We start from the raw sequence: 13,243 nt of genomic DNA on the forward strand, positions 1-13,243 counted from the left end.
AAATTATTTGCTGACGGGCGTTTTGTGTCCATTGTGACACCTACATTGTTTGTACTGTCAGTCAGTATACTGTATGAACAAAGTGCTCGGCAAGTGCTTTTGTTTTCACTGGAGTGAGAAGACCAAATGCATCGGATGATCAAAGGTGGCAGAATCTGGCGGGGTGACTTTGACACCAACCCCCTTTCTCGTCCCATCACCTACTTCCCCGCCCCCCGGTCCCCACTACCTTTTCTTATTCTACAATTCCATGAATGGAAATGAATCCTGTGTTCGTAGCAATGCTGTATATGCCAGATTTACATCATGATAAAATGTTGTGTTTGTAAACAAAGATTGCCGACAGTGACCTCCTCTGTTGGCATACAATGAGCTTTCAATGCTCACAGAAATAAGAAACACAGAATTTCTTGTACTCAACATGGTGAATCCACACGCCATGTATGAAGCTCATCCATGTTTTATGGTGTCACATACTCACATGTGGAAACACACAGACATCCACACATTTGCAAACACACAAATACAAACACACATACACCATCACTTCAAAGAAAACAGCTCTGCCCACTTCATGCACACAAAAACAGAGGTGAGCGCCACCAGAAAGGTCTCATTATACTATAGCACCGAATTCTATATAATGCATTGCACAATATATAGGTAAGGTTCATGGTGCCTGTTCATAAAGGGTCTTTCATATATAATGCAACGAGTGCAAAGTCACCCAGACACAAACAGTATAGTGTACTTGACCTCGAAAAACATTTAAAAATAGCTCCTTTGTAAAGTTCTGTATGCTATTAGTTCCATGAGAACCGAGATGATCCCAGCCATTGACAACATACTGTACTGTACACTTGCTGCAAACAAATTCATGCCATGGATAGATTGAAAATTGTCACACATCTTGTAATCTCTTTAACTACTAGAAATAATAATATATATAATACTATATATATAATAATAATAATAATACTACAAATAACATAGATTGAGAGTGAAACATCTCTACTGTAGCTATCAAGAATTGGAAGGGGTAGTACCCTGTAGATAGCCAAAATAATCATAAAGAAAAGACAAACAACCCAAAATAAAAATAAAATAAATAAATGAAAAAGGATCAAGTTGGTGGAGATCAAGTGAAAGTTCAATATTTGTGGGAAGTTAGTAAACAAGTAGGAACAATGTAAATCATTGAACTTGTAGCACTGGTAAACATCTCACAAAATACATAGGACACTCAGACTTTACAGACCTAGAGGGCATGCAGTACATTAGCATACTGTAAGCTGACTACAGCCGCCAACAAGGGAGGTACAACTCATGTATGTATACTGTATACATACTGTAAAGCATACACAATGAAACCTCAGGTAAAAAAATAAGGGAGAGAGACAGAGGAATGGGTGTATCAGCGGCAATTCGCCCGACCGCTACCCGAACCGCTAATTGTACCTTTAATGGTGCGTAATACAACCGGAAACTAACTTCTACTTAAATTAGAACACTAAAGCATTCCCTGTCTAGAGCTAAACAGGTTATCATCAGTTCCATCAAGGCAAAAGTAGAAAGAGATTGCATAGTTTGTGAAGAGACCGTGGGAAGACGGAGAGGAAAGCAAAATAAATTGACAGTAACAGAATACAGAGCAGTTGCTTGCGAATGACCGTTCAATTCTAACTGTGGTCAAACCAAGATCCCATTTGGACAAACTAATACAAGCATGTTATAAATATCTTGTACAGTAAAACAGGTTAAATGTACATGTAAATAGGAGTTCTTCCAAATGAACATATTTTCACTGTAATTTTCAAACTTGTCACTATAAAATATTATTAGTGTTCAATCCCACTGCAAAATGCATACCAGTCACTTTCAAAAGTTTCCACCTATTGTAGCAAAATATTTTACAAATTTGGAGATCTAATTCTATAACTATACAGTGATTCATTCATTTGTACTAACAAAAGTTCTGTCTCACAAAGATAATACCTGGTTGAATATCAACCTGGTCTAATCAACCATCGTTTATCATTTAATCTTCATTACTCTGTGAGACTGGTTCCAAAAATTTTGTTAGTTGGATACAAATCACTGTCGCATCTTAATTGGAATGCAATTACTGGAGCATGGTAAGCCACAGAACTACCGGGTACATAAGTCTGTAGGCAACATCATTATAAGTATGTATTGTACTGTATGTGTAATACATGTACACATGCAGTATCTATCGCTTCATTTTGTATAATCAGTGGCAAAAAAATCAGGTCTTCTTCCAGCAGCCAAGGTCTTCTATATTTAGACATGATCAATCCTATTGCACATTATGACCAGGGTAATTGCAGCATTTCACAAATTTCAAATAAATTTTCCACAAATTTTATTACAATAAAGAGGATTGGAGCTTAACCAATTTTAGAAAGTGGGGTCGATGGGGATGCTTTTAGGATGTTGGTTAATGGGAGGGGGTGGGAGAGAGGGAGCAGTTCTTAGAATTTGGTTTGGTTGAAAGGAGACAGGTATCAGAGTAGTGTAACTGATAGCATTTACTCAGCACATGACGACCACAAAATAAAAAATAAACACAATTCTAGGTGCTTTGGGTGGTAAAATGAGAAGATGGGTAAGTGGCCGCAAGTGGCAGGTGACAGAGGGCTCACAGTGCTAAATGGATACCGGTTCAGTCTAGGCATGGTAGAGTAATAGTGCAGAAGTTGTGAGGAGACAGGTAAGAGAGGAAGCGAAGTAAATGTTTGGCGATGTTGGTCTGGTGAAGTGCTAAGGTGAACAAGTTCAAAACTGTTTCTGTCAATAACCAAATTTCTTCCAATCCTACTGGATGGTTGAATTTGTTTGAAAACATATAAATCATAACAATCAACCACAAGGTACTGTACATGGTTAACAAAATTTCCATTACAGAGATTTTCATGCGAAAAATAGTCAATAATGCTTTTCCAAATTGGATGCTACCACGAAGTTGGTGAGTAGGGAAGTACAAGATCCGTTGAAAGAGGGGGAAGGGCGCTGAAAATGTTTGAAAGGTGCAGAGCAGACGAATAATGGGGCAGGCTGGCCACCCCCTGTAAGACAACAAAGCACGCAGTTTTACACCATATTACAAGATTTGAAGGTCTGCAAACATGTATTAAGCAAACTTGGCGCCATTTCTGTGAGCCATTTTAATTATGATATATGACCAATTACTGTAACTAGAGCACATCAAACACACTGGGCTGTAACTAAGACTCATGATACCAGCTTTAATGTAATGCTGAAACCTTAGTTCAGAAATTTGTTATCCCTGGTGGTCTCTTTAGTACAGTATGATGAATTTTTTACTTAGTTTGTTATTAGACCTTGACAAATGAATCCTTTACCTTCAAGCCACATCAATCAGGAAAAGGAATGAAATACTATTCTTGCTTTAACCAGTACTTGCTTTTGAATATATACTAATACCAAAATCAAATCAAGGCTGAAAGGTTTCTTTGAAAAAAATAAAAAATTAAACAAAGTTGCAACATTGATTTCAGGGCCCTCCCCCCCCCCTTGCCACCCATGCCATCATTGATGAGTGTACACACACATTTAAATCATTTAAGTAACCTTGCAATTTATTTGAAGACCATCACAAGAGGTAACATCGATATTGTTCAAACAGCTCATCATTTCTAAGCCACCGAAAAATAAACAGTGTTCGGCAGTGGTGGTGGGTAGTGTATAGGCCTACGTAGTAGTATATCAATGACACTAAATAAATATCCTTGATCTATGACATTGCAAAATTGGCCAAAAACTGAGAGCAAAAAGAAGACCCTTGCACCTGAGATATTTGAAATTCAACTTACAGTAAAAGGAATAAATGGGAAAAAGACAATGCTACAAAACACATCACTGAAACTGCTTTCAAGCATTTCAAGATATTTTTCTTTGTTGATGACCATGACTGAGAAATTTAAAAAAATAAAAACAACATACAGTACTATTGCCTAGAGATACTGTATTATACATTGTATGAGTATCCTTGACTACTATACTGTATATATATACAGTAGAGTACCAAAGGAGAAAAATGAAAAATCCTTACCTTTTCGCCGTGGAAATACTGGGATTATTAACTGAACACTTTGATTGTTTTGCCTCCCCGGCATTATGCTGAAAATTCCTCAAAAGGGTACAACCTTGATCCTTGCCCAAATCGTGACCGAAGAAGGAAGTGACTATTTTTTTCCGTGACGGCAAACTTTTCTTTTCACAAATCGTGTCACGTTTTGACTTTTGATCGTATCTTTCATGAACCCTAACAACTAAAAGAACATGTTCACCTCAAAGGATTTGACTTTGTACAAGGGCAGTTCGCTGTACATACAAGGATAGTACTGTACTCCCCTATGAATTAAAGAGTGAACTAACTTTTTTACAAAACACTGTGTGCAAAGCTTTAAGTGGCTCATCGGTTAGACCTGTCCATAATCGAGGTGCACGGTTGATAATCTACAAGAGCTCTGGGTAAAAACTTGTCACAAATGCAATGTTCCCAAGATAAACAGAATTAATAATCTTGAGCTTCCAGTGGTAGGAGAAAAGAGACTACCAGGTCACCGACTATGTATCGGTAAAATCAAACTTGCTTCTGGTTCTTCCACAAATAGAGGAGAATGATCTTAAAACGGTAGGGTCTGGAAACGTTCAACATCCCATCGGCCGAGAAAACAGAATTGTCCCGAGCAACAAAAGTACTGTACACTACCGTATCTGCCAGGCTGCAGATTTGAATCCAGATACAATGGCGTGGTTCTTAATTCTGAAACAATTCAACCGAGGAAGAAGATGACGCGATTTGTGGAACTATCAAAAATTAACGACTTCCTTTAGAAGTTGCCATCCATCACGGTTACGAATGCCAACAATTGCTTCCTTGGAATGAACTTGGCCAGAAAACATTTGTTTATATATATATATGTATACAGTTAGTATAATAAACAGTACTGTACATGAATCAAAGTGTTTCCTCTATGCAGATAAAAACACACTTAAAAACAAAATAATAATTGAATCTTTTTGGCAACACCGGCGGACAAAAAGGCCGTCTTTTGTGAAATTCCGAGCGAAATCATCGCAAATTAAAATGTAGACTGGACTTTTAAACCAAACAGAAATTTCGTCAAATAACAGAGAATTGCACTCCAAGCTTTGCACAGTTTTAAGATACAATGTTTTACGAAGAAACTTAGAAAAATTCTGCCGATTCCAAGAGAACTTCAAAACCAAAAACAACTGCACTTATGAATAGATCAGACTTTGCCCTGCATTTGACTTTTTGTTACCTTTGCAAAAAAAAAAAAAAAAATTTTTTTTTGGCATTTCCTTCTACTATTATTGGCAATCCTCTTTTGATGATTATGTCCTTACAGTTGAATGAATCAAAAAAGAGTCCTGCTGTATATGCAGTATTTATAATATTATCTGCTTTCATGTAACACAAACAAGCTCACCACACACTGCGGAAAGAAAGGAAAGGCTGATACAAAAAGAAAAGAGGGGGGGAAAAAACCCCTTTTGGTACCTTTAAACACTTAACATACCTCCACTGTTCAAGAAACAAACTGATAACATTGACGTTTGCAAGACTGAATTTATAATAAACCACACACACACACACACACACACACGCACGCATTCACGCACTGAGACTAGGTGCCAATTCAATCCAACCACCCAATGGTAATGAAGGAAAGGTTATATTTAGAAACCAAACAAACAAGCTGTTGGCAGCCAGAACTGACTGGGCACACCTCTTTACTGTGTGATCCACTTCACAAAACTGAGGAGCTGTTAAAACCAGAACTGCTAACAGATGGCAAGAAAGAAAACGAGAGAAGTTGTCATGAAGCTGAGCAGTTTACAATTCTGACAGGGGGTTATTGGATGTATATAGTACCTGTATACATCCATCCCTACTAATAATTAGCGAACTACGACAAGACGAGTGCAGGGGCTGAACATGAACATTAGATAAACTAGGATATGACTGTCACTCTGTATATGACATGAGTGTGTCTAATAAAGGAAAGATAACAATCTACCTTGAAACATTTATCTGTTACTTTATTCCATCTTGTTTGCCAATACTGCAAACATTAAGTAGTTGGATTAAACTTTTTGCAAAACAAAACAACGTGGGTTTAAAACTGACAAATTGATCGCTCATTATGAAAGGTAGTCAAGGTGGGTGTAATCATAATTAATATTATATATGTATAGATGTGTGTTGTTCCAATCACAATAATGTATTTGTATAACGATACAACATGGCTTTAGTCACAGCAAGTTATGGTAAATCCCAATACCGCCCACTGCATGACACTGAGCTACAGTACAGTAGGTTTACATTATTAAATGAATACAAAGTCGATTTTTGCATAAGAGTATATGCCTCTATAAAGTAGGACGAGCTTGGAGTCGATCCTTCTTTTTAAGTACTCCGTAGCAGGCGCCTAGTTAGATTTATATTTTTCTTCCTTTTTATTTATTTATTTTATATTAATTTTTTTGGAAGGGGATCGGGGTACAAAAGTGCTGGCTGATTTTTTGACATTTGTGTAGCCCAAGTTTTAATCTTGTTTTAGTGCAATCTGCAAAAATTGAGTTGGGAGAAATATCAGAAAGGAATTTTAAAAATACATATCCTATTGCAATATTGGCCATTTTTCTTTTGTGAATTCTAAGTATGAGAAAAGTCTTACATTTGAGTAAAACTTGAGGTATATATATATATATATATATATATATATAGGAACAGGTGACTGCATAGTTTGTTTGCCCGATGAACAGCCGAAAAAAATCCTTAAAAATTTTCCCCTGATTTCACGATCAAGATGGAACTTCAATGTCTCAGAGACAATGAGTCAACGTCCACAGATCACGGACATGAGTTGAATCGATGGTAATTGTGCATTGTCTGTGTAGTAAAGCTGAGCTTTCAGGTCATCCTGGAGCAATGAACCTACAAATACTTATGCCTCTGTCTAATTATAACCTCTTTAAAGCCAGTTGAGAGATTCTTACAGCACCCCAGACTATTAAACCAAGCAATTCACATGACAGAATCACCTAGAGAGTTCTAAGCGCATGTTTAAGACTACCGGTGTGAGGAACAGGAAGTGAAGACATATTATGACATGGAAGTAGCCCAGGTCATAGGGTTACAGGTACAGTAGTGCCGCATCGTACTGTAATAAGGCCACGCACCTATATTGTACAGACCTGTATATCAAAACCAAAAAGCGAAAAATTCAGAGAAGGTGCCTAAAAGACCGTACCGAGTTATATCTAATTACTTCTTTCCTTCTTTCTTTCTATGTATGTATTATTACTATTATTAAATTTCTTTTTGTGTGTAATTTTACAGAACTTATCATCAGTTTTATGCTTCAATAATAAAGGAAGTATATTTGAAATAAACCACCAATGGTGTAAACTTAAAATTCCAGAGGACTGAAGGTGATTTGAAGCATTTGAGAGATCTGTTTGGTGAAACGGTTTAAATAATAGACCCTCAATTTGAAAAAGATATTTATCGGGCTGTGCACAGATGATCCAAAGTTCCACCCAAAGAGACTCTAAGTACCGGAATTCGAATTTCCGTAGAATTTGAAGAGTAAACAGTGAGCCTTGAAAAAAAATAGGCTCTCAATATACGATTGGTAGAATGAGAAGGGAGGTCATGAACGACAGGGTAAGGTCATAGAGGGCGGCGCACAATGTTAAAATGTTACCATATCACTCTACAGTAGACATGGTGGGACAAGAGTGCCAAGGTCGTTAGGAGACAGGTAAGCGAGGAGCAAATTAAGTAAAAGGTTACTCAATCAATGAATGATTCATCCTCATTATTTTTATATTTTTTTAATAAAGTCTCCGTATATTTATTTTGAGCCAAGAGTTTTCGTTTCGTTATCTGAACATGCTGTAAAGTAGATATATCTAATCTATACAGTACATCTTTTACCGGGACAGGATGAATAAGGGATTTAGACAGAAAGAGATCATAATGCTGGTACTGTTTTAATCTAATATTAATATACACCTCATATACTGCCATTGTGAAGCAACCATATAGACAAATGTATTACATTGTGATGGTGGGTACCTGCAATTATCACTACATATACTGTATGCTTAGTGTTCTATTCCCCTAAAACAAAACAATCATCACATTGTACTGTTAAAACAAAGTGTTGTACATGTTGGAGACAAAGTGTACTGTACAGTACCTTCTGATGAAACTAAGTGTACAGTTAACATACATGTACATTTTGCAAAGTGCATTCCAGATGAAGTTTTACATATATATTAAAGGTACCTTCAGGTACTATTTGTGATGAATCCTTTGTATACATGTAATGCCCATGTACGACAAGTAGCTAATAATGAAGATCTACTGTACATGCATGGGCTGGTTAATACAATAAACAACCAAGACTCGCTTCACTTTTTCTTTTTGATGTTGTGGGGGGGGGGGGGGTGGAGGGAAGGAAGGGAATGGGAGGGGGAGAAATGACATTACCTACACTTTGATTGTTCCTGGCACTGACTGTGTCTGAATTATACCGTATATGTACAGTAACTGGTTACAATTTCTACTACAGGACCTTATCTTTCCTTTAACCTGTTAAAGCTCTATTCTTCATCCTAACTGTCAAAGCTAGAGGTGGGCAAAAAATTGGTACTTGCAGGACAATTTGAAATATTGTGACTGATCCACAGGCAGCAACACTCACAGCATGTAAACTTCTCCTGGCTTTGACCAAAGTGTAACTTTCTCTTTCACATTGCGAAATAAAGATCACAAATTTCAAGATACGATCACTCTGCATCGGTTGTTGAAATATACAGTATGCTATCACAATTAGGCCATTTTACCAACTCCCAAAATTATTACTTATGATATATCATAAAAAAATAAAAACTTGAGCACTTCAATACATTTGCCCATGTCAAATTTGTAATGACATGTAAAGCATGCTATTTGTGGCCATACTGTACTTGTTTTTCTATTGAGGTTTGTGTTGCATTGGAGGAAATGACCCTAATGGTCAGAGTGTTAGACTTATTAGTCCAGCCAATTTGGTTAATAAGCCTCTGATGGATCAACGGTCTAAAGGTTAACAATGCATATATATATATATCAAAATTAAGTTTGTGACCAAGGACAACCTAAACATTCATGTTGTATGACAGACTAAAACAAACTTGAACCAGCAATACAGTTTAATAGAGCTCTCTGCACTGTACTGAATGTACACTGTGGACCTAAATGTTAAAATTACTAAAATTGTTATTTCTAATTTCACATTTGGGAGCAGTTTAATTCCAAACTGACGAAGTACTTCAAGACCTTTTGCAAGTCAACACAATCCATTTTTTCCCTTTTATTAGTAAAATAACTTGTTTGTCCTATATAGTAAATCATTGTACTACCGTCCTTGAAACTTACAAATTGCGCAATATGTATATATAAGAGCTTTCTTTTCACAAACTGCAGAACATTGTACGGCCTGTCACAGATCTACAACAGTACAGTTGGGGAGTCCTATTGACAGCTGTGTTTTCCTACTTGTATAAGAGCATACAATATCAAATCCAGCAGGGGAAAAATATGGGGAAAAAAATACTAGTTATATATGCAGTAACAATGTATACACACATACAGTATGTATCATGTAGATTAGGATCACAAGGGACCTGTCAGAAAAAAAATTACAAGTTGAAACTTTTTTACTTTCTCTAGGTATTTCAATTACAAAGCCACTGTATTCATGATCAATAAACATACACATATACAGTAGCAACAAGACATAAAGATCCATTAAGGCAACCATATCCCAATGTTTATGTGGGTCACAAACATAAAAAGGTCAGGGGTCACTGCCAGTGACTTTTAAAGGCTGCCTCAATTTCAAGGGTCATAGATTGGTGAGCTTTTGACAGAATCCCCAAAGGGAATTTCATTGACCTACTTTTCCCTTTTCTCTTCTCTTCTACACCCAGTCTGGAATTTAAAAGTCTCCAATAAGAGTATTTGTCTGGGGTTGTCATTCTCTTTCTTCTATATAGAGTGCTTTTTAAAAATCCAACAAGGATTCCATTGCATGAAAAATTACAGTGTAAATTTATAGTTTACAGTAATCAGCCTAAGTTACAATGGTGCATAAATTTGCAACTCGGTAGAGGACTTGGGCATTTAACAACACTGCAGTCATGATTGTGGGGCAAAGTGCTAATATTTTACCAAACTTTTTGTAGGCTCTAGGTTAAAAGTTAGAGTGAATCAAGGGAGAGGTTACAAGAAGAATGGAATGATTTATCCATCCACCACTGATGCAAAAGAGCATGTGACGGTATCGAGGACAAGTTGGAAGAATTAGAGTTGCTGGAATTGTCTAGCTTAGGAACATTATATTTTGTCTTGGATTATGCGTGACTTTGCTTCAAGGGGACAGAGCCGTACAACCTTTGAAATGTTTCAAAAAGACATTTTAAGATTTAAACTCTGAGAGCTGTACAGTATGTATAATGACTATGACCAGTTGGGATATTTTTAAATCACTGAAATTCCATGACATTTAATCCAATGTAGAGAAATTCTTGTCCCAAAAATTTTCTGTGAAGTTATAGGACAATTTTTTTTTTCATTCTTAATAGTGCTAGTTTGGTGGACTTAATGTGAGTATGTCAGTAACAGATTGTTTTCATGGTTAGCAAAAAGGACTCCAAAATGCAGACTTTTCTAAACAATATAATTATTAAACAAAGGCCAGATCAGCTTCCACGGACCAAATCATAGTGTCAACTTCCAAGTTTCTGAATTGGACACAAGAGGTGAGAGGCGGGGACGGGACGCTGGGACAGGACTGGGGGGGACAGAGGGACGGGTAATACATTACACACAGATGAGTGATGTGCAATTTCAAAACATCCTCCAATCTTTCTCATAACTCAGCACCATTTTAAAGCATACTATAAATAACTAAAATGTGTCTTCTTTACCCACATATCAAGGCAAAATACTGAAATTTCAACAAACCATCGAGCCACCTTTTCAAGCGTGATCTTATTATCTTCCATCACGTTCATGTCATTACCACAATCCGACCAGAAGACTCCACAATGCACGGGCGTGCCGCCGATAGTTGAATTAAAGACTTGCTTTCAAAATGGTTATTAACAGTTTGTGACTCATATGATTTAACATTAAAATGATGCATACAGTTGGAACATTCCACCATAACGAACCACTGAATTTTGTTTGACCTCGAATGTACCTCCTGCTCCAGAGTCCTCCCTCGTCCAATAGTTTTGTAACTGATGAGTTAAGTGTTTGCAGACAATTCCCCGTAGATTACAGTTCTTCCATATTTCCTCCCCCCCCCACTCTTTAACGTACTGAGCATCTAATTAAGTGAAGATGTCTTTTACATTTTTCCTGTCAAAGAATAAACCAATTGCGACTGTCCTGAAGTGACAGACACATATGGGTAATATTTCCCACATAAAAATATGGTAAGACATTGGTGCTGTATTATTCATACACTTGTCACAAACAGAAACACCTACGGAAACTTTAGTCACTGAGAAATTAATGAAAGACCTTCCAAACTGTGGTAACCACAGTTAATAACAGTACTTAACTGTTACACACATGTTTGAACAGTTAAGAGCCATTGCAAATTGCCATGTACAGTAGCACCATGGCAGTCTGCACTGTGATATCAAACAATCCCTGTCTATCACTTCCCTCCTCCACCTCTATCCTTCCCCCCCCCCTCCCCTCCATCCGCCTGATTTAGACGCACAGAGGTTAAAAATATATTGATCATGTTGTAATGCTGAACACCGAGTGGGGTGGGGATGGGGGTAGCTGATCCAAAATGTAAATGTGGCCCATTGCAGGAATGTTATTAATACTGTAAAAATAGTAAATACAGTATTCATATATGTCTTGTTGCTCGAACCATCGTAATCGCCATCAAAGAACTCTGTAGTGATATGGACAATTCTTGTACAATAAAGTCTTCCCCGAAAATTAATTTGTAATTTGTAATTACCTCTTTGTTTTGACATAGCCTCAACCAGTTTTGACTCCTTGTATGTAACAGGACACCGGAAGCCAGTCCTCGATAAATCCTCTTCCAAGGCACTTGGAAAGATCTGGAATATGAAAGAAGAAATTAGAGGCAACAGGGTATATACAATGATACATTACTGTAGCTCAGGGAACTGGAACTACTGTTCAAGTTAAGAAATGCTTGCTAAGATCGTTACCATTAGCGGAGACACCATCGCCATCGATCTACGTCATGGAGGTAACTGTCATGGAACACTAAAAACCTCCCCTTAACAGCTGCGATGAATTCCAAAACTTACCAGGTTTGGACATTTACGAGTGACGAGCTTACCCGTCTCTTCAGTGAGTATGTACTGAAAGAGGGCCTGATTACGGCAGTTCCGTGAGATTCTGTAAGAGCAGTTAAAAATCTCAGGGAAAACAAAACGTTCTAGACACTTGGGTGGTAGAATGAGAAAGAGTGGTCAGGTCATAGAGGGCACACTGAAAACAGGTTAAAAATACCAGTTCACTCTAGGCATAGTAGAGCAAGAGTGCTGAGGTTGCGAGGAGACAGGTAAGCAAGGAGCCAAGTAAATCTCTTACATTAGCCTTCCACAGTTCTGATTGCTGATACATGAAGTAGCCTGCTTTGCTATGGCTGAAGATGTCAATACCGTTATCAAGGTAATTCTGAAATGGGTAAAGTTGCTTCGTAAAAATTATTAAAGAGTCAATACATGGATCAGAGGGTACTTGCTGGACAAAGGTAGACAGTCTACAGGGCACTTGGTGGACATTGGAAGACTGTCTAGAGGACACTTAGTGGACAATGGAAGAGTCTAGAGGGCACTTGGTGGACAATGGAAGAGTCTAGAGGACACTTGGTGGACAATGGACGACAGTCTAGACAATGGAAGAGTCTAGAGGACACTTGGTGGACAATGGAAGACAGTCTAGAGGGCACTTTGTGGACAATAGAAGACAGTCTAGAGGACACTTGGTGGACAATAGAAGAGTCTAGAGGGCACTTTGTGGACAATAGAAGACAGTCTAGAGGGCACTTGGTGGACAATAGAAGACAGTCTAGAGGACACTTGGTAGACAATGGAAGAGAGTCTAGAGGGC

At 37.6% G+C, this 13,243-nt stretch overlaps 1 protein-coding gene across 10 annotated transcripts in view; it reads right to left on the reverse strand.

Annotated features, from left to right (window-relative positions):
* The window catches only part of LOC139958985 (histone deacetylase 4-like), an 88,150-nt gene that overhangs the window by 62,681 nt on the left and 12,226 nt on the right, over positions 1-13,243 (reverse strand). For 7 of the 10 annotated variants that reach the window (XR_011789923.1, XR_011789922.1, XR_011789921.1 and 4 more), the window contains exon 1: positions 4,094-5,598. Coding sequence is in view for 1 of the 10 variants with exons in the window: in XM_071956453.1 (XP_071812554.1) it covers positions 4,094-4,157 (64 nt within the window). In the remaining 9 variants the exon portion in view is untranslated. Of the gene's footprint in view, positions 1-4,093; positions 5,604-12,116; positions 12,220-13,243 lie in introns of those variants that run through there. The other 3 variants (XR_011789926.1, XR_011789925.1, XR_011789924.1) reach the window with 2 other exon arrangements.

This window comes from Apostichopus japonicus, chromosome 18, assembly GCF_037975245.1.
Source record: "Apostichopus japonicus isolate 1M-3 chromosome 18, ASM3797524v1, whole genome shotgun sequence".
Classification (NCBI taxonomy): Eukaryota; Metazoa; Echinodermata; class Holothuroidea; order Aspidochirotida; family Stichopodidae; genus Apostichopus; species Apostichopus japonicus.